The 27,909-nt window shown below is 41.6% G+C and overlaps 1 protein-coding gene and 1 long non-coding RNA gene across 3 annotated transcripts in view; both read right to left on the bottom strand.

The window, feature by feature from the left end:
- LOC137846094 (uncharacterized) overlaps positions 1-21,410 on the bottom strand; it is a 44,050-nt gene extending 22,640 nt beyond the window's left edge. The window contains exon 1 of the long non-coding RNA XR_011090374.1: positions 21,246-21,410. This is a non-coding gene — a long non-coding RNA (uncharacterized lncRNA). The remainder of the gene's footprint in view (positions 1-21,245) is intronic.
- On the bottom strand, positions 850-11,960 carry LOC137846095 (butyrophilin subfamily 3 member A3-like). 2 transcript variants are annotated; one of them, XM_068663784.1, is made up of 12 exons: positions 11,829-11,960; positions 9,341-9,415; positions 8,299-8,571; positions 7,109-7,207; positions 6,414-6,440; positions 5,299-5,325; positions 4,335-4,361; positions 3,724-3,750; positions 3,272-3,298; positions 2,480-2,500; positions 2,168-2,194; positions 850-1,614 (listed from the first exon to the last, which is right to left on the bottom strand). In XM_068663784.1, exons 1-12 carry the CDS (start codon positions 11,869-11,871, stop codon positions 1,094-1,096), a joined length of 1,194 nt encoding a protein of 397 aa, XP_068519885.1. In that variant the 5' UTR covers positions 11,872-11,960; the 3' UTR covers positions 850-1,093. The 2 variants fall into 2 exon arrangements, with proteins under 2 accessions (XP_068519885.1, XP_068519886.1); XM_068663785.1 differs by lacking the exon at positions 11,829-11,960 and adding an exon at positions 9,551-9,644.
- Positions 21,411-27,909: the final 6,499 nt, after the last annotated feature.

Here is a 27,909-nt window from a genome sequence, read left to right as displayed (position 1 = left end):
CTATCTTTCTTGGTCGAGGCAGTCTTGAGGTATGGAATTGACTTCCTCGCCCTAGGCATCCTCCTGGGTGCACTTTCAACCTCAGCCTCACCCACTGGTCTCTCAAGCTCCAGGGCCTCAAATCTGTTGTGTAAGGGCACCTGGGAAGGTGGGTCCAGTAGGGCCAGTACGGGGCAGTGTTGCCTGTGATGTCGAGCAGGGACCTGTCTCCATTCCAATCACCTCGGCAAATTTGTATTAATACCCTTCCTGGTAAATAGAATGAATGGGTTTATTAGTTAAAAATGAATTTACAATAAATACTGCAATAAATGGTCACTAGTGGGGTCCCTCAAGTACTCATCTCGAGTACTGTGGCAGTTCTGGGCACCACAGTACAAAAAGGACATTAAACTGTTGGAGAGTGTCCAGAGGAGGGCGACTAAGATGGTGAAGGGCCTACAGGGCACTGGGCCTGTTCAGGCTGGAGAAGAGGAGGCTGAGGGGGACCTCATTGCGGTCTACAACTTCCTCGCGAGGGAGATTGGAGAAGCAGGTGACCTATTCACTGTAAACACCGGTGATAGGACCCACAAGAATGGTGTTAACCTGAGGCAGGGGAAGTTTAGGCTGGGTGTCAGGAAAGGGTTCTTCACCGAGAGGGTGGTTACACACTGGAACAGGTTCCCCAATGAAGTAGTCACTTCATCAAGCCTTTCTGAATTTAAGAAGTGGTTAGACTTTGCACTTAGTCACATGGTCTAAACTTTTGGGTAAACCTGTGCAGTGCCAGGAGTTAGACTTGATGATCCTTATAGCTCCCTTCCAAATCAGAATATTCTATGATTCTATGAGATCCATAATGGTTTATTTTGTTTATATATATATATATTATATTTTATTCAGGCAGTAATTGCAACATTTGATAGGCTTGGGTTTTTACAAAATTCATTCTTACTGCAAGATGTCTCACTAGGAAGTACTTCAGGGACTATTTATTTCTTGGCCAGGATTTTAAAAGCTGATAATTATTTTTTTCTTCCTTTATTCTTTTTCATCCTCTCTTACTCACCACATTATTAATTTATTAATCTCCTGGCCCTGTGGAAGAACATCAAAGAGAGGGTAATAGGTTTAAAGTCTTTACAGGACGTACTCCTAACCATTTGCCATCAGATCCTGGACTGAAGAATGGGTACAGCTTCCCAGATAAGTTGTAAAAGATGGATCCAATAGAGGTCTTTTCTTCAGCATCGTAGAATGAAAGCCTTTTACGTTTTTGGTCCAGGAAAACAGCCACCACACTGTACTGCTTGCAATTTCTTAGATCCTTCTCATTAGTTAAAATGTATTTCCCCTGAGAAAACTGTAGACTAAGTAAGTTCTCCCCTGGGAGACAATTTACTGTGCTGCTCGTAAGTGCATTCCTTATCTCCTCACTCACCACTCCCAGCTCCCACTCTGATTGGTCTCCCACCTCCACTTCCCAGTAATGTTCATTTTCTGAAAAGCCTTCAGTAGCTGCCACCATCATTTTGAGGGCATTCTCTTCCTGGATGGAGGACTTCACCCTATTTTTCTCCTCATTAATGCAGAGGCTGGGGTGCTTGTATTTCTGATCCAGAGTGATATTAACTTGAGAAAGGAAAAAAAAAAAAAAAAAAGTTATTTCTGAGTTTCAGAAAAGCAAATTATAATCTCAAAGGAAACGAATACAGAAAATAAACTGTAAAATAGTTAAATATACATATACACCCAGAAATATACAGTGTGGTTTTGTGAGAAAAAAAAATGAATGAATGGGAAAAATAACATCCATCAGCGCACACCTTTTCTCTGGTTTTACTGTGACTTAATGAAACCATCTGCACTCACAGTAAGGGGATCAAAGTCCTTTGGTCAGATTCATCTGGCAAATGGCTTTTTAAATAAAATGCAAAGCTGAACCTCTTGAAGGTACATAACATTTTAAAAGGTCCTAGTTAGCTGAAAAGTTATTTATCCCTACTCACAACACCGAGAACTGTGTAAATGGGAGACTCCTACAAAAGCCTATGTGTTCATTTTGACCAACAAGCTTAAAATTTTCTCTAAATTATGATAGCCTGTGAATTTTTCGTAACACAAATGATACTCTTGTATGTGCATGAAAGAACAAGAGGTTAATGGTAGGCAAGACTTAGCTTACCTGCATTGCTACGAGCTTTCCAGAACTCTGTAAGAAAAGAAAAGAGTTAATTTAAATTACTGCAGAGTGTTAATATTCCAGATTGTGGAGCTGTGTGGTGGTTGAGGTTGCAAGAGAACTCTGGAGACCATCTGGTCCAAGCCTCCTGCTCAAACAGAGCTACCCAGAGCCATGTTCAGAGGGCTTTTGTATATTTCCAAGGTGGGAGACTCCACAACCTCTCTGAGCAACTTGTTCCAGTGCTCCATTTTGATAGAAAATATTTAATAATATTTAAAATTTGATGAAATTAATTTTCAGATTTCAACTCACCCAGTTCAATCCTTGCTTTGTCTGAAAAACAGAGAAATTTATATCATCCCTATGAAAGGCAAAGCTCTTCTGTAGCGTATCTGCTAATATGAGTATTTCCAATACAACATTGCTAAGTATGACATGGCTAGAGTATGAGATGCTAGAGTAACTGTGTGTGTAGAGGTTATCTAAATCTATGCTAGTCACCTGCATGATGTGTAAAGTAAGGAGGAAGAGACTGGTACATCAGAAAGTGTTTCTTTGCTGTTTCAACCACCTATCTCTTGGTGGTATCTCTATCTTTTTTCATCTCTCAATAAGAAAACCAAGAGTACCGATTCAGTCTTGATGTCCAGAATTTAAATAACTACCCAGGTGAGCTGAATTGCTTGTTAAGAGCTGTGGGCATACTTCCATATCCTGTCAGATGACAAACAGGAGCTTTACATGTCCAAGAGTCAAATTGTATATAAATACGTATATATGTTTTATTCCTGTTTTCAAAAGTATGTGTTAGGAAGGAATATGTTTTCTACTCAGCAACAGCAAAAACTGTACCCTTAATTGACTGAAATGAAATTCCCATGATGTGGAAACAGACATTCCAGAGTCCAAGATTGTGCCAGATAAACACCTTTTTAGGGACAACTATGCCTCAGAGTATGAAAGAGAGAGTGCAGTGCTGTGACAGATCTCAAATCTGGGGAAGACCTCAGAAATTTGCACAGTTCAGATCTAAAATAATATTTCTGAACATAAATAACTTAAATGAATTTTAAGGATATTTCAAACTTAACTTATTATCCTTACCAATTTTTTCCATTGCAACATCAATTTCTATAAAGAAACAAAATTAAAAGTCCATGAAAAGCTAGGAAGACTAAAACAGGTGAATTATGCTACTATCACACATTATAGAATACTTTATATATAAAATTAATCTGTTCATATAGTGCCTCTATTATTCTGCATATATAAGTTTTCTCTAGTATTAAATAATGTGCTTGTAGTTATATACCTATAGATAAAAAGAGGGACTGTATGTACACATACAAACATAACACAACATTCAAATTATATTTTAGTTGTAGTAGGGGAGTTAGTCTTTGCAAATAAGAACTTCTAAGAACATTTCTCAATTCAAAATTGCATAAAACACCACTATTTTTTTAGAGAGGTCATTTGCAATGCATCTTTCAGGATATGCTTAAAAGAACAATGTGTCGTAGTAAATGTACAATAGAAAAAAAATGTTATTTTACCCTTCTGAAAATTCTTCTGCATCTCATCTGAAAAGAAAACAATAGCAATAAACTATACATTTCTCAAGAAGAAAACTCACGAAATTTCACTGAGAATTTTGGTGTTAAACAATTTGTTCATTTATGGAAGTGGGGCTTAATGCTGAGTTAAGAATTAAATAAAACACAAGTAGGTTTTCAAAGGAGATGGGATAAATTGTCCTCTGGAGATACCCTTCTTCCTCTATATACTGCAGAAGGAGTGTAGATGATTAGATTAGTCTAGATTTGTAAAATCCATTGGCTAAAACCAGGTGGAATTAATGATATCTGGTATTTTTATCTTCAACTTAATTGAAAACACTGGGTTTCAAATAGAAGGACATTTTCTGTAGGGGCACTCTCTCATGATACCAGATTGTTTTGAAATGTAGAGGATTCTTCTAACTAAGGAATACTCAAAACCAAAATTCAAAAACAGCATGGGAATAAACAAGGAAATCTTGAATAAAATAGAGAGGCCTGTAGCTTGCGCAGTCTTTCCGTAGCTTGTGTAGTCATTTAGCTGACAAAATAAGGAAACATACATGTAGGACAGGTAGCATAACAAAGAAATCAAAATATGCTCTTACCCAGTTGATGATTGAGATCATCTATATCTGGAAAAAAAATGTTTAAGTATTAAAACAGTAATTTCTTTCCATTTTATTTTAAACACCAGCTAAGCACCACACAACCTTTTGTTCACTCCTCACAGTGGGATGAGGGAGAGCAGTTGTTCAACTGCTACAAGACAGCCAGAGATTTTGGCTGCATTATGTTCAGGTGGGAGCAAAAAGACTGCTCAAGAAAATCACCAAAGTAAAATTAAGTATTTAAGATGACTTAACTAGGGGAGAAGGGGAGGGATAGAATAAATAAAACATCCTTTCATGACAATGTGATTGAACAGCCTTACCACAGGCATCTAATGGATGGTTCTTGGTACTTATACTGAAACAATTGAACCATGTCCAGATAATGTTAAATATGGTTTTATAAAAGGTATAACTGATGTTTCTCTGCGGTACCCTAAGGAGTACTAAAATAGTCTCAAAATAATTGCTGACTCTACTACATCTCTGGCACAATCTGCATGCCCACTACACTTGCTCTTAAGAGTAAAAAAAATCTTCTTGCTTTACATTTGTACAATGCAGTCCTAGTAACAAAGCTCGTAGGTTTTTCATGAAGAGATCTGAACAGGAATTTGTTTTTGAGATTCTAAAGCTTAAACATTTCCTTACTAGTTGAAATTTGTCATGAAACATAATCCTAAATCGATTTCTCTGAATTAACTGACCAAATAATTTGCAAGCTCAAATACTGACTGAAAATACTTACCATATCAAACTTCAATGAATTAATCATTGTCCTTGCAGTAGGCATCAACTACCTTTAAATGTACAATATGAAAGCTAATTTAATGATTTCTAAATTTTACTTTGCAAAAGCAATACAGCTACTAAAGCTTCCTGAGCTCACCCTTTATCTGTTTATAAAGGATCAGAGAGATTTATAGATACAAATCACAGATAAAAAAGCTGTTACACTTACCTTGTTGAATCTCCTTTTGTGCATTTACTGTGAACAGAGAGAATTATGTTTGAATCCTAAAAAATAATTCCTCAAGCACTAAACATTCAGTTTTAAAGACTACTCAGAAGTGATTAAACCACAACAATTTGCATGTATATATGTACGTATGTATTTTACATACATATATATATGCACATATGTATATGTATGTTTGTATGTATTTGCATGCATATTTGTACATATACATAAATTGTTGGTTGTATCCCAATGCTAGGGAATAGACTTCAAAAATAAATTATTTTTCATAGACACATTTAAAGAACTTCAGTACTGTCATTGACCGAAACAAAAATAATAACCTTGTTTCCTCAAGTTAAGCCTGTTTCTTGCAACATTTGAAACAAAAATAGTAGAGATCAAGTGCAAAATAGATTTTGATATCTAACCTTGTTTTCTCTGCTGTTTCAAACTCATGGCAATTCAGGGACCAGCAGCTAATGAAACTTTTTGCAATCACAGAAGAGCTGAGCTTGGAAGGGGACCTCTTGAGGCCACCTAGTCCACCCACCCTGTTCAAACAAGTTTGGCCCAAGGCTGTGTCCAACTGGATTTTGAATGTTTCCAAGGAAGGAGATTCCACAGCTTCTGTGGGTTCCAGTATTCAGACACCATCACAATAAACATGCTTTTTTTGGTTGTTCTGTGATGTCAGTATATACTGAGTTTTATTTCACAAGCCATACAAACTTACCATTTGAAAACTGGCAAAATGGATTAAAAATATTTCAGCAATGACTAAATACAAATAATATTTAAAGTTCCTGTAGAGATATTCCCAATTTTAAACATCCAAAACATTTTTGTTTTGATGTAGTTTTCTAAGTTTAGTTTCTGGGTAGGAGTCCATTCCCTTAAGTATGGCAGAGAAGTATTTTCTTTTCTCTGGAGTTACCATTAATATAAAACAGCCACTGGATTTATTCTTATTCTCTTCTGTAAGTCAGAAGTATTAAAAAACAAAAACAGCTTTAGGAATACAGGCAATTAACCCCATTGTTTATACCATTGGCTAGCTCTATACTGCTGTACGTATCAAGGTGTTCATGATGAAATGCAGCATTAACATTACTTACATGCACGAGTTGTAGCCTTATTGTTAACTGAGAGAGAGAGAAAGGGGAGGGAGGGAGAAAGAAAATGTTACCAAGCTTTCCTCCTTGCCTACTTCTATGTTTTCAAATGAAACTTCATATTCTATAGTTGTCATGGGTACTGTTTGGTAAATACACAAATTGTCTTCAAAATATCTTGATTTACATTTATTTTCAATTACAATCATGAGAAATCACACATAATTTAATGAATAAAACTAGTGATATTGAAAGAAAAATATCAGACAGCAAACTTCTTGGCAACAGATTTATGTTTTAGAACTGTCTTAGAAACAGCATATAAAGCAATAAAATGACTTGCAAATATATGAAACCAGTGGATACATTTGGGTACACTAATATATTTTTGTGAGTGTTGCTTTATTTCAGTAATGAGATTAAGTTGAACCAATGATTTCACTACAGTAATGTGTTGATTCATATTGTCAAATGTAATTGTATAGATTTATACCCCAAGATGTTGGAGTAGTGAACAGTTGCTTAAAAATGAATATATAAGGTAATCAAAAACACATTAAAAAGTTATGGCTGGAAAACCACGAGTGTGATTGCTCATAATGCTGTACACTCCCCAGATAACTCTGGACATGGTGACACAGTCTTTCAACCACATTGTACTAAGCATTCATCACTTTAACACTAAGAGTAGAACTTACCTCTGAGTTTATAAAATGCAGCAATAACGAGGAAAACACTCAGGAGTAGGATCACAACAAAAGCCGCCAGCCAAGGGGAGGTGGTAGGAAAGAAGACATCTGCAAATTATTTAAGGCGATCAGTATCATTTTACTCGCATAACTGACTATTAGCATTCTATCAGATTCATATGGATAAGGAACGTTGTCTGTAAAGAAGTAGGAAGAGCAGTAGCTATCTCTGATCATCTTTGATGTGTGGTTTCAATGGGCTAGTGGCCAGTTTAAACTGAACAGAACATCAGCATGAGCCTGGAAACAACCTCAAGTGTATCAGAATCCAGAACAATAAATGCTTATGGCTTTGCCTCCTATCTTACCAAAATAAAAGTTCAAAAAAAAAATCTCTGTGAGATCTCAACATCTTTCAAAAGTTGTATCCTCAGGCTCAAATGAATGATGCTAAAGATATGTTGATAGTTGCTTGTGCTATAAATGTATGACTGTGTGTTGTGACCACATTTTCACTCTACTGGAAAACACAGAAGAAAAATTACTAGGATTAGCCATATTCCAAAGAAACTAGTCATCCGTCTGTCAACAACTGGCAATTTACTATTGGAACTTCACATACTACTGTCTGAATAATTTTTGGAGTAGCCTATTGAACTCCACTGAATGTAAAAAAAAAAAAAAAAGTAATTTTATACTCTGACTGTATGCCTAAAGTGAAACAAAATAAAATTGAATCTATGCTTCATTCCTGTACACCTGTAGGAGCACCAAGACTTTTTTATCCCTGCGTCATTTTTTTATGTCAGCAAAGATTTGACCAAACCACTGCATTAGGTATTATATTAATAGAAAAATAAAGGGAAGGAAATATGAGAAAGGGAGAGGAAGGGAACTGAATCCTCCTCCATCCCTGTAAGTGAGACTAGGTACAACCTGATCACAAGAGTTCATTTCCCCCAGGCGTGATCAAACCCATGGAAGGGTATTTTCATTAATATTTTTACAAAGTTTGCCACTGACCTACAGAAGCTTATAGCTGTTCAGTTCTGTTAAATATATATTTATACATATATTACAGAAGAAAACTTCTGTGAAACTGATAATTCTGTTCCACTGGAAATTTGTTTTCCTGGAGCAATCTGGTCTATACACATCAGTTCACTATTTTCCCTCCCAATCCAGAAACTCACTCTCACCTGCAATGACAACTGAAGATTCTGTTGATGTTTTCAGCAGTTTATCTATTATTTTGCAGGACACAGAGTTTCCAGATCCTGGTTTCAAAACGATGGAGCTGCTGACATTAGCAGTGCTGGTGCCAGTAGTGAGAGGAGTTCCAGTGATGTTATTTCCTCTACTGTCTGTCCACAACATCTGAACTTGAGAAAACAACCTTTCAGAGAAACATTTGAGTCGAATACCATCATCCTCGTAATCATCCACAACAAGCAAGGGATCATGGCCAGCACCTACAAGAGACAGATGAACAGGTGAGCCATGCACAGCAATCTCAGTAGTTCTACAGGGGAAGGGGAAGAACACTGTGAGAAGTTTTGCATTTATAATGCCCTAACAGCACTTTCTCCATGGAAGATGCAGTCTTTATCAGATAACATCAGCATGTACTCCCACAGCTCTGATCAGAAGCAGAAGACAGATTGTAAAGCACAGGATAAAAAAAAAAAAAAAAAAAAAAAAAGATCATGGATGCCTTTGAAGCACAAGTCATTAAAAACTGTCCCTATTTTAAATAACCAGCAACAATCCCAGCTATGCAACTGCCAGTCAAAATTACTTTGGCACCTCCATTCCCAGTATTGACAACACTAGGTTATCTGAGTATGTTCATCTCATCAAATCTTAACTATCTAAAAGATAAGTACCTCATGGAAGCAAATATAGAGAAAATGTGGAGAAACAGAACTTACCACACAGTGTTTCGTTCATGTGGAAGATGATAGCATAAGATATGTTATACTTTTTGAGCTCCTGTCTCCTCCTGCTGACTGTACAGGTATCTTAGATAAAACTGAGCTCTCAAACGCTCAGTTTTAATGCCTGAACTTGAGCACACTGAATTCTAGAATTCGCATCTGTGCTCCCTGAAATCCAAAGAAATCATCTAAACCTGGCCCTCCTGGAGAGGAGAAGACAGTCATAGGAGGCATCCATTCAAATGTGTTCATAGTCTCTTAAACAAACTTAGTACAGAGTGTACTTATTACAGAGCTCAATTACCTTCAATGGGCTGGTATGTAGATACCAACATCAAGATGAAGATGACTTCTGTCAACTGGACTGAGAGTCCCATGCCTATATGGTAGAAAAAAAATATATCTGTTTGAAGGTAAAATAAAGGATGTGGGGGTCTGCATAGCTGAATTACGACATCCCCAAATTCACTCTTTCACTCTAAGATCTTGTCGACTGCTCATGTACAGTACTTACATGCTTAACTGCAACCCATGTGAAGCAGTGGCCAGAACAGTCCTATGACTGCTCCTGTGAGCTGCATGGAGATGCTCCAACACTGATAGCAGTTGATGATTATGAATTGAGCAGTTCCTGAGCCAGGTAGACATGTGTCTCATTAGTCATACTAGTAAAAGGACTTGGGATGACTCTTTTGAGTTAAGGGCAAAGACAATATTGGTACAAAACAGAACACAAAATCTGCTATATTTTGATATGTAAAGCTATGGTATGGACACTGAAAAGCCTTTTTTTTTCATGCCAACTAATCTCCATTGAATACTGCAATCCCAATTTGAGTCTGACGAAGTGCTGTTGATCTGTGGCTCCCTCTTGTGATTCTTGTGGTTGCTGTTGAAACTAAAACTTGAAAATTAAGTCAACAGTTTTTAAAGACATTCAAATTTCAAGCCTGGCATCTTTTTTTGTTTTGAGAGACCATCCCTAATTATAGATTTCCATAAATATCCCTAACAAAGTATAATCTAAAATAAATAAATAAATACACTCTTTAAATAAAAAGGCATATTGGGATTGGTATTTTCTAAATTAAATATTTCACTTTGGAAACAGTATATCCCTATTTTCCTTAGATATTTTAAATGAAACTGTTTAAATATTTTTTTAAAAAAGTAAATTAACCATGAATTTAAAGCAGAAGTTTCCAATATTTATATAACCAAACCCTGCCTTGCTTTCTGTATGTATAGATAGATATAAAACTATAAAAGATACCATTAGAATAAATATAACTTTGTATATATAGTCAAATAAGAATGTTTCACTTTGGAAACAGTAAAAATTAACTTTTAAAAACTCATAATTTAAAAAAAGAGAGAAGGGACAAAGGGAGGGAGGGAGGGAGGGAGAGAAGGAGGGAGGGAGTAAGGGAAAAGACAGATCTTCCTTTAACCTAGTAAAATGAACTGTGCTCTGCTTTGAAGACCACTATATTTCTTGGTAGGTCATGTGTTTTCTTCTCCCTTCCCCACCACATGCACTATCTATATATATTTTGTTCTTTGTTTTGTTTTGCTTGTTTTTTTGCAATGTAAAATAGAACTTCTCATTACTTTTGGCCCATCCATACTTCCCTGAGCATTTTCAGCATTTCCTCTGGTTGTAATGACTAAGACAAATAATCACTTAACACACAGTAAGGTCACTTTCACGGGAAAAAAAAAGACAAATACCATGACTGCTAGATGCCTATTTTTCTTCATTGACTGTAAAAGGAGAGCAGGAAACTGAATTATATATATTATATATATATGAGTTCTACTTTTTATACTTTTTGAGGAGCATTGTAGTCTATTTTTAAAGCCATTAAGAATGTAGGACATTGACACATTTATGATTGGCTTTATCAACTTTTTTTTTTTTTACTTTTTAAAAATTACTCATTTTTTGACCCTTCACACATTTTAAGGTCCTCCTTTCCTGGCAAGGTACCTAGAGAAAAGTTTTCACTTTGTTTTTTTATCATAGCTAAGATTCTGATGGAAATACAAGAACTGAGATGCCTGGGATTTGAGGAAACAGGAAAGGAAAAAACACAATATATTGAAAGAAAAAAAAAAAAAGGAAATCAAACAAATGGGATCAAAAAATTAAGGTGTCTGCCATCTATTATGACTGCATTTGTTGTGCCATTGTCATTGTAAAGACAGCAATGAACACCCTGAGAATGAAGAAAAACACTGCACACTGAATGCGCCAGCTACAAGCAGGGGCAAAGAGTATTATGAACATCAAAAATGAAAGTAATGCCTTATACCTAAGAAAGAAGACAAAATGGAGGAGTGAGTTAAGGGATCTGCTCCCATTTCATGCTATTAATGCATAATCTCATCTGGGTCTTACCAAAAGGACTGTACATCCACATCTCACTTCAAGAGTGTGGATTTCCCTCTGCTAATCTGATCTTATTTGAGCCTGAAGTCAAATGTAAAAGAAAGCATGGCTTCAAGACAGGTAGATAGGACAGTACAGTTGAAGTTTTTACCGTCTCTTGCAGGTAGCAGCTCACCATTCAGAAATACATACAAAACAGAGTTCAGCAGTTCCCAGACATAATCCCAAGAAATCTTTCAAGACAATAACTGAAAATATCTACCAACCAACACAATTCAACTCAGCACAATGCAACACAACACAACGCCTACCAGAAACAGAGAGCTAAGAAAATATTCAAAAGTCCTCCCTATATAAAAAGACAAAGAAATTACTGTATTTGTTAATGAGAAATACAAACCTGCATTTCCACAAATGCAGCTGTACCCTAAAGAAATCTGCATGCAGGTGCTTACATTTGTTGGCGATACTCAGAAAGTTCCTGGTACCTTTGGACCCTGACAGCCACAGCTTTCCTGACCATAAAACTAATTAATTTATTTCCGTAAGTTGCCTGTTAACCTTTGCAATGCAACAGTAAAATAAGGGAGGGGATGAAAAAGGAAAAAAAAATGGGATTGTTGGTTGGGTTGGGGATTTATACTATTAGGGGTCAAATACTCTATGGTAGTTAAAAAGAAGTGTAAAATACCCTCAGAAAACTTCAGACAATGGAAGCTTTCTATAGTGTTGTGGAAAATGAATCCAAGTAACTACTAGGGTTGGCCATTATGGGCCAGTTTATACTGGTGTTAATCTAAAAATGCGAGTTTACGGTTGGATGTATTGGAGGAGGTTTTTCAAGAAAAGAAGAGCATTCCTACTTAAAATTTGGTATCTGTGTCTTCATTTACTTTGAGATTAGAATACAAAAGGTGTGCCTCCCCAGACTGGCAGCATTCACTATTTGTGTATAAAAGAATGTTAAATATTTGGCATAAAACCTCCCTCAGGAAGTGTTGCATCCTTCCGAGACTATTTCACAGAATCACAGAATTGGTGGGGTTGGAAGGGACCTCAAAAGATCATCGGGTCCAACCCCCCTGCCAAAGCAGGTTCCCTAGAGCAGGTTGCTCAGGTAGGCATCCAGACGGGCCTTGAATATCTCCAGAGAAGAAGACTCCACAACCTCCCTGGGCAGCCTGTTCCAGTGCTCCATCACCCTCGCCGTGAAGAAGTTCTTTTGGATGTTGGTGCGAAACTTCCTGGGCTCCATTTTTTGGCCATTGCCCCTTGTCCTGTCCCCACAAAACACTGAAAAGCGGTTGGCCAAATACCACTGACTCCCATAGTTAAGATACTTATAAACATTAATAAGATGCCCCCTCAGTCTTCTCTTCTCAAGGCTGAACAGACCCAGGTCTCTCAGCCTTTCTTCATAGGGAGGATGCTTCAGGCCCCATATCATCTTTGTGGCCCTCCACTGGACTCTTTCCAGGAGGTCCCTGTCTTTCTTGTACCGGGGAGCCCAGAACTGGACACAGTACTCCAGGTGAGGCCTGCGCAGGGCAGAGTAGAGGGGGTGGATCACCTCCCTTGACCTGCTGGCCACACTCCTTTTAATGCACGCCAGGATCCCATTGGCTTTCTTGGCCACCAGGGCACACTGCTGGCTCATGGTCAACCTGTCGTCCACCAGGACCCCAGGTCCTTCTCCACAGAGCTCCTCTCCAGCAGGTCATCCCCCAGCCTGTACTGATATGCGGTTGTTCCTTCCCAGGCGCAGGACTACGCTTGCTCTTGTTAAACCTCATTTGGTTACTTCCTGTCCAGCTCTCCAGACTGTCCAAGTCTCGCTGAGTGGCAGCACAGCCTTCTGGCATGTTGGCCACTCCTCACAGCTTTGTATCATTGGCATACTTGCTGATGGTGAACACTATTCCCTCATCAAGGTCATTGATTAAGATGTTGAACAAGACCGGACCCAGCACTGACCTCTGGGGAACACCACTACTCACAGGTCTCCAGATGGACTCTGCACGGCCAATCACCACCCTCTGTGCTCAGCCAGTCAGCCAGTTCTCAACCCACCTTGCTGCCCACTTGTCTATCCCACAATTTCTCAGCTTTGCTAGCAGGATTTAATGGGAGACAGTATCAAAAGCCTTGTTAAAGTCAAGGAAGAGGACATCCACTGCTCTCCTCCAATCTACCCAGCTGGTGATGCCATCATAGAAAGCAATATGGTTGGTCAAACATGATTTCTCCTTGGTGAATTCATGTTGACTACTCCTCATAACCTTCTTTTCCAATTGCTTGGAGATGGCATCCAGAACAAGCTGTTCCAACACCTTTCCAGGGACAGAGGTGAGACTGACTGGCCTGTAGTTTCCTGGATCTTCCTTCTTGCCTTTCTTGAAGACTGGAGTGACATTGGCTATCCTCCAGTCTTCAGGCACCTCTCCTGTTCTCCAAGACCTTTCAAAGATGATAGAGAGTGGTTCGGCAATCACCTCTGCCAACTCCCTTAGCACATATGGATGCATCCCATCGGGATCCATGGATTTGTGTGCGTTGAGCCCACTCAGACGCTTCCGAACCACTCTCTCGTCAAGCAGGGGGGAGATCTCTACTTCCCAGATCCTTTCTCCTCCCTCCAGGCTCCAAGAGTCCCAGGGGGCAAGTCTTTGAAAGAAAGACCAAAGCAAAGAAGGCATTCAGTATCTCCGCCTTCTCAGCGTCCCCCGTTACCTGGACACCCTCGTTCATCAGGGGACACACATTATCCCTAGTCTTCCTTTTACTGTTTACATACCTTAACCAAAAAAAAAAATAATATATATATATATATATATATATATATATATATTATTATTATCCTTTATCTCTTTTGCAAGCTTCACCTCCAGGTGGGTTTTAGCCTTCCTTGTCGCGTCCCTCAGGCCCTGACAACACTTCTATACTCCTCCCAAGAGGGCAGGGCCTTTTTCCACATTTCATAGACCTTCCTCTTCCTTTTTATCTTGTCGATGAACTCCTTGTTCATCCACACAGGTCTCCTGCCCCCCTTTTCCCAATTTCTTACTCTAAGGGAAGCACTAATCCTGAGCTTGGAAGAAGTACTGTTTAAATGTCACCCAGTTCTCACAAGCCTTCTAGCAATCTAGCCCATGAGAAACCCCCAAGGAGGTCACAGAAGAGGTTGAAGTTGGCTTTCCAAAAACCCAAGGTGGCAATCCTACTTTTTGCCTTACTTCTTCCACCAAGTTCCATCTTGAACTCCACAGTCTCATGGTCGCTGCATCCCAAGCTGCCCCCAACCTTCATATCCCTAACAAGTCCATCCTTGTTGGTAAGAACAAGGTGCAAAAGCACCCCAAGCCTCAGTGGTTCCTCCACCACCTGCATCAGAAAATTATCTTCAACACATCAAAGGAACTGTTTGGACTGCACGTTCATGGCTGAGCTGCTCATCCAGCAGATGTCTGGATAATTGAAGTCCCCCATGAGAACCAGTGCTCAGGATCACGTGGCTACTTCCAGTTGCTTGTAGAAGGCCTCATCGACCTCCTCCTTCTGATCAGGTGACCTGTAGTACACCCCCACAACAGTGTCACCCATAACAGCCAGCCCCTTAATTCTCACCCACAAGTTCTCCACTTGTTCATCACCCTCCCCCAGCTGGAGCTGGGTACACTCTAATTGCTCCCTCACATAAAGGGCAACTCCTCCCCCATGCTTCCTCAGCCTGTCTTTTTTAAAAAGGACATAGCCCTCCATGACAGTGTTCCAGTCATGTGAGCTGTCCCACCATGGCTCCATGGTGATCACAATGAGATCATGGCCCCGTGACTGTACACAGATCTCGAGCACATCCTGTTTATCTCCTATGCTTCGTGCATTGGTATATAGGCATTTTAGGGAAGCAGCAGGCTCAGTTATCCCTAGACAGGCACAAGAAGAAGATTCGGGATGGGGTATCTGGAATATTACCTTCCCTGAGGAACCCTCAGATGATCCTATGGGACAACTCAGAGGTTTTTCCATACTATCTTCATCAGAGTCAGCACTGACAACATCCCCCAGCCCTCCTCTGTCACTTGCAACTCCCCTCCTTTCCCCCGTCAAACCTAGTTTAAAGCCCTGGTAATCAGTCCAGAGAGCTTGCTTGTGCCCCACTTGCTGAACTGGAGTCCGCCAGCAGCCCACGTACCACGGCTTCTCAGAAGCTTGCCCAAGATCAAAATACCCAAAGCCTTGACCCAGACACCATCCTCTCAGCCAATCATTTACCTGTCCTGTTCTCCTTCTTTCTGGACAAAGGAGAACACTACCTGCACCCCTGATCCCTTCAACATCCTTCCCAGGGATGCAAAATCCTGTTTAATATTACTCACTTTTCTTGTTGCAGCTTTCCAGAACCCAACCTGAATGACAACAAGAGGATGACAACAAGAGGATTGTTTGGTTTAACTAGCTGTGGCAAAGCTTTCCTAACGTTTCTGACGTGCTCCAGGAGGACAGCACACCTCTCTGGAGAGGTTATCCAGATGACAAACGGGAGCCTCAGTGCCCTCCAGCAAGAAGTCTCCAGTCACTAAGACTCTCCACCCTTTTTTTGTGGCACTGGTTTTGATGCAGTGTCCTGTCTGGCCCCACTTCCTATGCTTGGTACTCCCCTCATTCTTAACATGCTTGTTGGGGCCCAGGTTTCTGACTGCTGTCCAGACCCTCATCCTTTTCCTTTTCCTGCCCGAGAGCCTCTAATCTATTACCCAGGGACTCTGTGGGGGCTGGTGGCAAAGTGGGTGTTGGGGGCAGACACCTCCTTCTGCTTTGAGCAGAGACAAGGGGCCAGCCTCATTCCTCTCATGGGCGGTCAAGCCCTCTGTCCTGCAGGTGAGCAGCTGGATCAGCTACTGCCCTTGCAGGGACTTTGGAGGGAGCTGCCAGGTCTCAGTATGGGCAAGTTGACACCTCCTCAAAAGACTATCAGTCTCCCTCAGAGTCTCCCAGGAGCCCCTCAGGCTGCCAATTTCTCACTGCAGCCTGGCCATCTTCTCAAGCAGCTCCTTGAGCAGGGCACACCTGCACCCACAACAGCCCTCTCTTCCCTCAGGACCCAGGGGGGCCTCCAGATTCCAGAGCTCTACACACTCTCTGGTCTGGACTGCCACATCACCCCTCAGAGGATCCACCTGGGTGCCCACATGAGCCCAGAGAGGCTGCGTCCCCTCAGGCTGGGTTGCTTCCTCAGCTCAACTGCTGCGACAGGTGCCCACCATGGTGAATTATAAGTTATAAAATGTACAGTTCCCAGAGGAGAGGAGAAGAAGAAAAAGGGAGGTGGGAAAGGGAGGAGAGGATCCTCCCTGTGCTCCTCCCTACCCCGCCTGAACTGCCCCACGCAAACTGCCTGCGCTAGCTGCCCAAGTCAGTCCTGTTGGCGGTGCTCCTGGGTTGCAGCGCTCCCTAAGGACTGCTTTTATACCATCAGGGGGTTGGTTGGCTGCTGTCACCCCTGGCTTTGGCCTCAGCACGTCAGGGCCGGCGGCGGCACAATCACAGTTCCTGACTGCTCGGGTTGGGGGTGTGGGGTCGGAGTTGCGGCTCTGACCAAAAACGGCTCTGTGTCGCGTTATCGGGGGCGGCGGCCGGGCGTTAGGGGTTGACTCCATCCGTCTCCCTGCCAGAAGCCCTCGCTGCAGCCGATCTGTGCGAGGTCCTTGTTAAAATGTTATTTCTGTGCACTAAAAAATCCCTTCAGTGAATATATGCAGAGTAAGATTTTTAGCAAGTAAAAAGACTTGGCGACAGAAAGTCAAAAAGAATAAACTTATTCTGTTGTATCTGATAAAACACTTAATGAAATGACAGTGTTATCCCACAAGAGGGAGTTGAAACCTCAGTTGGGTTACTTTGAATTTGCTGTGAACCAAAAGGCAAGTTATATTCTTTCTACCAATACTTTTCCTTTTTGTGGATTTGGAAACCAATAAGAGCCTCCTTTTCCTCCTACAGACCACTGGAAGCATTTGGATTTTCTGACCAAGAAAACGACAAACAAACAATAAAACCATGCTAGAAAGTACATTCTCCCCGGAGTTACTTGGTTCCCTTTATCTATCTGGATGTAGAAATTAAGAATACTCTTTCCTGCCTCAGCCACTACCAACTGGACATTCCTGACGACCAAGATAATAAATGCTATTGTCTATTAAACGTGATTTTTATAGTGTTTTTTGGTTTTGATCAAAAGTGCATTTGGAATTATATTACTGGCTGCCTCCAAAAATCCTTAGTACTAAAAATTATGACAATGTGTCAAAATTACAAAGTCTTTACATTTCTTACCATTAATTCTTTTTTTAATGCTACAGTACATATACATGTGTAAATGTGCTGGAAAGGGATTTTGGAAAAATTAGTTGTCTCTGGACATCTGCCAAAAGACAAGCTCAAACACCTCCATGTCTCTGCCAAGAGGCTGCTCAAAAGAAAAACACTCTGACACGATTTGGTAACTTGGGTTTGTAGCCCCTTGTCCATGGGTTTCTGCCTTGGTAATTCCAGGCTGTGCTGGGCTATTCACAAGCAGGATATCTGCAAGAAGGTCTGGTTTGTGTCACAAGGCAGATAGCCCTTGCACGGGAAATTGAGCTTGAATGAGTAACCTAGGAGCTTCTGGCTTTTAAGCTGCTAGGAGCTCTTTAGCTTCTTTCCAGTGCAAAACTTTTATTTGAAGTACTCCATTAATTTTGCAGGCAAGATCTGCTCCAGGGCAGATGTGTTCTGTAGCATCGAGAACACAAGCAACCAGGAGCATGGCAAACAGGGCAGGTAGTCAGGACGTGGCACAACAGTTCACATAGGCAGGGCAAGCAGGGTCGGTCATATCTGTGTTCTGGCAAGGACCTTCTACTGAAGAAATGGTGTCTGTCCAGCGAGCCTGCTGGTCTGCAGCTGAAACCCAGACCACAGGCTCCCTGACAGATGCCTCTACTCAAACAGACCTCCTGAGGACTGAAAGAGCAGCCAGGTGAATGATTGGCTGAGAGGCTGGTGCTGTGCCTGATGTTTTGGGTTCTATGACCTTGGACACACTTTTGAGGGACCAGGCATGTTGATGCCAGATGGGGCACAGTTGTCCATGTGGGGCGAGAGTGTTGTGGGAAGTAAGCTGGTTGGGCTTATCAGGAGGGCTTTAAACTAGATGCAGTAGGGGAAGGGGATTCACCTTTGAGTGAAGAAATCATACCTGACAACACTGTCGCTCTAACTAACAACAGGGAAATACTTGTGAACTGTCCCAATGCAATCAAGATGATTCTAGAAAAATGATACAACCTATTGCCCAGTCTCAATGCTTCTACACCAATGCACACAGCACAGGAAACAAGCAAGAAGAGTTGGAAACCATGGTGCAATTAGACAAATAAAACCTGACTGCTATCACAGAAACGTTGTGGGATGGATCACATAACTGGAACACTGGAACAGAGGACTACAAGCTCTTCAAAAGGGATAGATAGGGAAGGAAGAGAGGGGGTGTTGCCCTCTACATTAAGGAAGGAATTGACTGTGAACTGTTGCCTTGGAGAAACAGCCCCAGACAGGTTGAGAGCTTGTGGGGGAAAGTCAAAGACTGCGTCAACAAATGACAGCTTGTGGTTGTGGTCTAATACAGGGTGCCTGATCAAGGGGAGCCTGTGGATGAGGCCTTCTTGCTTCAACTGTGCTCAGGTGGCCAAGAAGGCCAACAGCATCCTGGCTTGTATCAGGAATAGTAGGGCCAGCAGGATGAAGGAGGTGATTGTCATTGAGGACGTTGACACCCTGGAGCATGTCCAGAGAATGACTATGAAGCTGGTGAAGGGCCTGGAACACAAGCCCTGTGAGGAACAGGTGAGGGAACTGGGATTGTTTAGTCTGGAGAAGATGAGGTTCAGGGGAAACCTTATTGGTCTCTACAGCTACCTGAAAGGAAGCTGTGAGGAGCTGGGGGTCAGCCTCTTCTCACAGATAACTAGTGATAAGACTAGGGGGAATGGTCTCGATTTGCACTAGGGGAGGTTCAGGGTGGAAATTAGGAGACATTTCTTCTCAGAAAGAGCAGTCAGGCATTGGAATGGGTTGTCCAGGGAGGTAGTGGAGTCACCGTCCCTGAGGGTATTTAAGGAGAGGTTGGACATGGTGCTTAGACACATGGTCTAGTGGGCAACATCGATATTAGGGTGATGGTTGGACCAGATGATCTTGGAGGTCTTTTCCAACCTTAATGATTCTATGATTCTATGAACTACAAGAAGGATTGTGCTCACACAGTCTCATCCTTAGGGAGGATTTTGACCATCTAGATGTCTGCTGGGAAAACTACACAGCAGGCTGTAAGCAATCCATAAGATTTCTAGAGTGCACTGAGGATAATTTCCTGGTCCAGGTACTAGACAAACCAACCAGAGGAGAAGTGTTACCAGACCTGGTGCTCATCAACGTGGAAGAGCTCATTAAAGAGGTCAAGACTGGAGGCAGTCTGGGCTGTAGTGACCAAGCCCTGGTTGAGTTTATGATCTCGAGGAATATGGGCCTGACAAACAGCAAAGTCAGGACACTGAACTTCTGAAGAGGAAACTTCGAGCTGCTTAAAGACCCAGTAGCTGAGATCCTCTGGAACACTATCCTTAAGGACAAAGCAAACATCACTCCCATTTTTAAGAAGGGTAGAAAGGAGGACCCAGGGAACTACAGACCAGTGAGTGTCACCTCTGTGCCTGTGAAGATTATGGAAATGAACCTCCTAGAAGAAATGTTAATGCACATGCAAGGAGGTAATCCAAAACAGCCAGCATGTCCTGACCAAGAGCAATTAGTGCCTGACCAATCCGGTGGTTTTCTATGATGGATTGACTGCATCAGTTGACAAGTGAAGACCTACCGATGTCATCTACCTGGATTTCTGCAAGGCCTTTGACATGACATCCTGGTCTCAAAATTGGAGAGATATGGATTTGAATGGTAAGACATTCAGTGGATAAGGAATTGGCTTGAAGGTTACACCCAGAGAGTAGTGGTCAATGGTTCTATGTCCAAGTGGAAGCCGGTGACAAGTGGTGTCTCTCAAGAATGTCCTCAGACCAGTACCGTTTAATATCTTCATCAATGACATAGACAGTGGGATTGAGTGCACCCTCAGCAAATTTGCAGATGACACCAAGCTGAGTGGTGCAGTGGATACGGTAGAAGGAAGGGATGCCATCCAAAGGGACCTGGAGAGGCTGGAGAACTGGGCCCACGTGAACCTAATGAGGTTCACTAAGTCTAAATGCAAGTTATGCACCTGGGATGGGGCAATCTCAGACATGAGTACAGATTAGGAGAAGAACTCATTGAAAGTAGCCATGCAGAGAAGGACTTGGGGTTGTGATGGATGAAAAACTCGACATGAGTTAGCAACGCGTGCACTTGCCACCCAGAAAACCAACCGCATCCTGGGCTGCATTAAAAGAGGAGTGGCCAGAAGGTCAGGGGAGATGATTGTCCCCTTCTAATCAGCCCTTGTGAGGCCCCACCTGGAGTACTGTGTCCACGTCCAGAGCCCCCAGCACAAGAAGGAAGTGGAGCAGTTAGTGAGTCCAGAGTAGGGCCACAAAGATGATCAAGGGGCTGCAGCACCTCTCCTACGAAAACAGGCTAAGAGAGCTAGAGCTGTTCAGCATGCAAAAGAGAAGCCTCAGGAGGGACCTAATTGCAGCCTTTGAGTGCATGAAGGGGGCTTATAAAAAGATGGAAAGCAATTCTTTGCTCAGTCAGATATTAACAGGATCACACACAGAATCACACAGAATTTCTAGGTTGGAAGAGACCTCAAGATCATCGAGTCCAACCTCTGACCTAACGCTAACAGTCCCCACTAAACCATATCCCTAAGCTCTACATCTAAACGTCTTTTAAAGACTTCCAGGGATGGTGACTCCACCACCTCCCTGGGCAGCCTGTTCCAGTGTCTGACAACCCTTTCGGTAAAGAAGTTCTTCCTAACATCTAACCTAAAACTCCCCTGGCGCAACTTAAGCCCATTCCCCCTCGTCCTGTCACCAGGCACGTGGGAGAACAGGCCATCCCCCACCTCGCTACAGCCTCCTTTAAGGTACCTGTAAAGAGCAATAACGTCGCCCCTGAGCCTCCTCTTCTCCAGGCTGAACAAGCCCAGCTCCTTCAGCCGCTCCTCATAGGACTTGTTCTCCAGGCCCCTCACCAGCTTCGTCGCCCTTCTCTGGACCCGCTCAAGCACCTCGATGTCCTTCGTGTAGTGAGGGGCCCAAAACTGAACACAGTACTCGAGGTGCGGCCTCACCAGAGCCGAGTCCAGGGGGACGATCACCTCCCTAGCCCTGCTGGTCACACTGTTTCTGATACAAGCCAGGATGCCGTTGGCCTTCTTGGCCTCCTGAGCACACTGCTGGCTCATATTCAGCTGACTGTCCATCATCACTCCCAGGTCCTTCTCTGCCTGGCAGCTCTCCAACCACTCATCTCCCAGCCTGTAGCTCTGCTTGGGGTTATTGCGCCCCAGGTGCAAGACCCGGCACTTGGCCTTGTTGAACTTCATGCAGTTAATGATGAGGGGGAATGGTTTTAAACTAAAAGAGGGGAGATTTAGATTAGAGGTTAGGAGGAAATTTTTCACTCAGAAGGTGGTAAGGCGCTGGAACAGGTTGCCCACAGAAATTGGACGCATCCCTGGAGGTGTTCAAGACCAGATTAGATGTTCCCTCAGGAATTACCAGTTCCCTCAGGACCCATGAATGCCTCTCCTCAGATACCATGGACTTGTGCTCCTTCGTACTCCTTAGAAGATCTCAGACCTGATCTTCTCCTGCAGTGGATGGTGCTTCATTCTCCCAGTCCCTGTCTTGTTCTTCTGGGGCCAAGGCTACATGGCTTGAGCTCTTGCCAGTGAGAACTGAGGCAAAATATTCATTGAGTACCTCACCCTTCCATGTCAGTTTTAGCCAGGTCTGCCTCTTCACTCATCACAGGGAGTACAGTTTCTTTTAACTCCCTTTGTTGACATACGTATTTGAAGAAACCTTTCTTGTTATTTTTTAACATCTCGAGCCAAGCTCAGCTACTTCTGTGCTGTGACTTTCCTGATCCCCTCCCTGCACTCCCAGGCCTATAATATTCACAGGAAGAATATCCCTGCCTCCACTGCATATGCATCTTATTTTTGTGCCTTAGTTTTGCCATATCTCAGAACCAAGGTTCCTTTCTGGTATCGTCCTCATCACAGCCGTTCATCTACCTCCAGGATTTTCAGGAGTTTAGCAGATCTCACCGGCCTTGTCCTCATCCTAGTCCTTGTCACAGGTGAGTCCTCACTGTCCCCATTTACACAAAGATGTCATCCATGAGACTTCTAGCATAACAGCTACAACACAGAACATCTCATTGCTGGTTTAGTGCAGGACAATGGAAATGGGAGTGACACCATGCCAGTCAGGATGTATCTACAGTGGAAAAAAAAAAAAAAAAGATATCACTTGTTTGGCCACAATTATGTCTCTGAACAGCTCTCCTTACTAGCAACGTTCTGCTTTATGCCCTGATATCAACTTTAGTTCCTCTTAGCTATCATCCAAATATACCACCAGGAAGAAATTGACTATAAATGTAGAGTGTGTTCTTTTGAGGATGAAAGCTCTCTAAGCAGGAGGAGAAAGAAAGGTTTTGATGTCACTGTGAGGAGCTAGAAGCCTAACCAAAGTTGCTTCTGTGTTCTTGCATGGCACAAGCCACAAAGCCTCACCCAAAGAAAGGTGTGCATGGGAAGGATGTGGCACTTGATTTCCCCTAAGATATGTTTCAAGAACGAGGAACACTCTCTGTTTCTGCAAAGTTGTTCTGTACATGGCAAAGATTTGTTTTGCCTTAAATAGCTGGAAACTTTCCAAGACCTGTAATAAATAATGGCACGTCTGTTCTGCAACAGAGAAAGTCTGAGGCACCTCACCAGCTAGAGACACTGCCAGGTAGGTACTGGGAGAAGGGAGAAATTCACATACTATTCACCATGAAAAACAGTTACTTATTTGAGCATCTGAAATAACCCTATCCAATCCTGTTCTGCTCTCAGAAACTTAAGGTAGTAGGAAGATACCCCAATCAAATCAAGAGGAGGAGAACCCACCCAGTCGAAAATAAATAAATAAATGAATGAATAAATAAAAGAAAAAGAAAAGAAGAAGAAGAAGAAAAAAAGAAGAAAAAAAAAAAGCTTTTGAGAAAATGTGTATTTCTTTAAAGGGAACGTAGGTGGTGTATACATTTGAGGCAAATTCAGTAGCAATAGTGGGAAAATGTTTCAAGCAGAAAAACACACTTATTAGTGCTTCAGGAATGTGAGTTAACTGTTAAAGAAATCACAGGTTATATATTTGAAGCAGGCAATACATGTGTCAATTAGAATAACTTACAGTGGAGATTTATTTTATTTTATTTTATTTTATTTTATTTTATTTTATTTTATTTTATTTTATTTTATTTTATTTTATTAATTTTATTTTATTTTTTATAATGAGAAATATGTCCAACAGGTAAATTCCTCAAATGGAAGGGAAGAACAAGTGTGTTTTTTAATTTTTTAACTTCATCAACAGTTGAAGATGATGGCACTTGACCTGAAGAAAGATGTCAGTTATCAAAACCTGGCAGAAAATATTGATCAAAAAATGTTTACAACTGAAAAGACAAACAAACTATACAGTCTGAAAAAGAAAAAAAAAAGAAAGTTATAATTATTAATGCAGAATTTATATGTCATAAGAGCTGAGCCATTGTTAGCCCTTGGCAAAGTTGTACTAGTGCATTATTTCAGTCACAGATTAAGCAGGTTCATCAAAATCTAGTCATTAACAGACATCGTATGTCAAAACTTTTAGTGATTAATTCCTGTGTCTTTCATCACCCCTACAGACTGCTGATGTTTATAGAGATCATGGTTTCCTAAGATACTTTGCCTGAGGGCTATAATGTCTGCAGTGACTGATGTCAAACAAAAATGTATATGCATTAGAACATGATGTTTTAATATGAACATTCAAGTTAAATCAAACAACTTTCTGTATGCAAACAGGTTTTTTTTAAGTAAATGAACCTCTACAGTTGTTTTTGCAATTACAGCATAGCTCTTGAACTCCTTCATGTACTCTTTAATGGATCATACAGTCAGAGTTGCAGAACAAGTCTCAAATTTCATGCAGCATGCCTGGTGTAAGGTAGGCAAAGCCTTCAACAAATTGTAACAAGGCCACTAGTTACTAATGAAAACAAACAAACAAACAAATGTAAACAGGCCCAGGAGCTATTATGATTTTCCAAGCAGCATTCCATTTTGAAGGAGGTCAAACATCACAATTGCTAGTGGTTGTATCATTTACCTTTCTACTTGTATCATTCTTTCTACAACATAACACAAAAAAAATATTACAGATTGAATCCCTTGGTGCACAGCTGCAGTTTGGTACAACACAGCAGCACTCCTGCTTCCCCTTGCAAGAGAACATTGTTAAGCTGCCAGACAACTAACAAGCTAACACCAAGCAAGGGAAGAAAGGTGAAAGACAGGTATAAAGTTGTTGAGATAAGAATTACTGATGGGGAAGCTGAAAAATTATAGCAGAGTTGGTTCAACATGCACATGCACATCTGCAGCAGGGCTGTGGCAAGGTGAAGACAGTGGTGTAACTATTTCAGTAGTTCAACAACTCACTTTCAAATATGTTCTTTGGAGGTGTTTAAAGGAATTATATGTCAGGTGTATTTGGTCCTGTATTACACTATGCACAATTCTCAGACCTAAAACAAACAAACAAAACCATATAATTTTAGTTACTCTATAATACAGACAGATATGAACAAAATCTGCAAGAATTTTGTGAACTATTATTGCATTTAATTGCCTTCTTTATTACAGGCAAACAAGGGGAACACACTTAATACATGGAGCCAGAAATTTACTGGTAGATTAATTCATGCTATGACAATTCAATTAAAATAAAAATATTGCTGTAATCATAATATTAACACTTATAGCCATAATTATCCAATTACTACAAGATAAAACAAAATTTGAAAGTGGTATATATACATAAACAGCCTAGAATCCACCTTTTTTTTTCTATGGGGTAATGCTTGCTTTTTTTTTTTTTTTTTTATCTCTCAGGGTCTCATGTGTATGTTCAACATAACTACAGTTAAAATTATACCATCACCCCTCAAACTCAATGAAAATACGTTAATATTTCTTAACAGCTCCATAGCTTTTCTTATGCTTTTTATATTTGTTTATAGTTTATTTGATTGTATTTCACTAAGGAAAAGTCACATGAGCTTTAGAAGATTATTGTAACAGCTAAAAAAGCTAAAATCTGCTGCAGTGGTTTTATTCGGGTGGGCGGCCGAGCTCCACCATGGCCACTCTTTCACTCCCCCTCCTCAAAGGGAAAGGGGGAGAAAATACAATGCAAAGGTTTCAGGGGTTGAGATAAGGATGGGGATATAGCTCAACAGTTATCGTGACAGGCAAAAGAGACTCAGAGTAGTGAGATAGTAAGATTTATTGTCTATTACTAACAAGCTAGAGAAGTAAGAAATAAAGGAAAGAAACCAAAAATACCTTCCCGCCATCCATCCTCTTCCACCTCCTCCCCCCAGGTGGCACAGGGGAATGAGGACTGTGGTCAGTCTGTAATGCTTTGTCTCCGCCACTCCCTCATGGTCACTCTTTGCCCCTGCTCTATGTGGGGTCCCTCCCCCGGGATGCCGTCCTTCCAAGCTGATCTTGCTTGGGCTTCCCACAGGCAGCAGCTCTTCAAGATCTGCTCCAACCTGGGTCCCCACAGGTGGCAGCTCCCCCCAGAACCTTGCTCCCGCGTGGGCTCCTAATCATGGGCTGCAGCTCCGGCCTCAGGCCTGCTCGTGTGGGGGCTCTCCATGAGCTACAGCCTCCTCCAGGCCACTGACACCTGCTCCACCGGGGGCTCCTCCACCCATGGAGGGGCTGCAGCATGGAGATCTGCTCCATGTGGGACCCATGGGTGCAGGGGGACAGCCTGCTCCACCAGGTGCCTCTCCACAGGCCTCATAGGACTTCTGCTCTGGCACCTGGAGCACCTCTCCCCCTCCTGCTTCACTGACCTTGGCAACTGCAAGGCTGTTTCTCCCTCCTCTCACTCTCCCAGCTGCTGTGTGTAGCAGTGTTGTTTGTTTGTTTGTTTGTTTTTCCTTTCTTAAATATGCTCTCACAGAGGCACAAACAACATAGCTTATTGGCTTGGCTCTGGCCAGTGGCAAGGCCCTTATCTAACATGGGGCAGCTTCTGGATTCTTCTCACAGAATCCACCCCTATGGCCCCCCGGCTACCAAAACTTTGCCACATAAACCCACTACATCTGCTTAGATCAATACAATCCTTTCTAGCCTGCTTAGATCAAAGCAAATCCTCTAGCCTCACAAACCTATGACATTTTACTAGTAATCAAAAGGCTGTACCTAGTGGAACTACAAAGCCATAGTGTGCAAATGTCACAGCTGGATAAATTAAATAGACATGATCTATAAAACATGCAACCATCAGCTGATTTATTTAAGGAAAAAAAAAAAAAATCAGAAAATTGTGACTGGAATAAGTTATGGCCTCCAAGAGAACTAAAAATTTTCATTGTGTCAGATCAGTGAACCCAGCTTCCTTAACACCTTAAACGACCTGGCCACAGAGACAACTTAGAAAACTTTATGCTTTTATATATAATTTAGTCTTCTCCCCCCGCCTCTCTCTTTTTTTTTTTTTTTTTCTCTTTAATCCTAATTAATTTTGCATCATGTTTTTCTGTTGGTGTCACTCTTCAGCCAGATCTTCATTAACACCAGTAAGAGCCAGGATTGAATTTAAAGCAGTCACTACTCGAGTATCATCCTTGGAACCTGGAAGAAATAAACAGTCTTGGGGCCTGCATAGCTAGATTTCCCTGCCCACAAATGTAATTTGGTGGTTTCATTACACAAAAGGTGGTTTCAACAGACAAAAATAACCACAAGGTGGGACAGAATACCTGCCTAAATGGAACTGCGGATGCTTGCAGACCTTTATGAATTTGCAGTCCCCTACTTGCATTTGCCCCTTTCTCCAAGTCAGTGTTTGCAAAGGTTGCTGGACAAAGAGGTGTTTGTTGCTGCTTCATCTCCATCTCATTCCAGTAACATCAGGCTTTCATTGTCTGTGATTTGGCAGGACTGACTCCAGAATAGAGTAAGAGCACTGTTGAAAGGCAACCCTGCGTAATGCATCTGCAGTAAATGTTCTGACCCCAAAGGTAAGGGAGAAGAGTACAACCAGGGCTGAAGAAAGCAAGTGAAGAATAAGTATCTACACTGTTGCTGATAATCTGTAAGGACACCAGAAGGCAGTGGAGTTCTTCAAACAGTTTGAATTTTTTGTTTT

The sequence above is a fragment of the Anas acuta genome, chromosome 30, assembly GCF_963932015.1.
Source record: "Anas acuta chromosome 30, bAnaAcu1.1, whole genome shotgun sequence".
NCBI lineage: Eukaryota > Metazoa > Chordata > Aves > Anseriformes > Anatidae > Anas > Anas acuta.
Note: the sequence above shows the minus strand (reverse complement) of the source record. Positions and strands in the feature narration are given on the sequence as shown.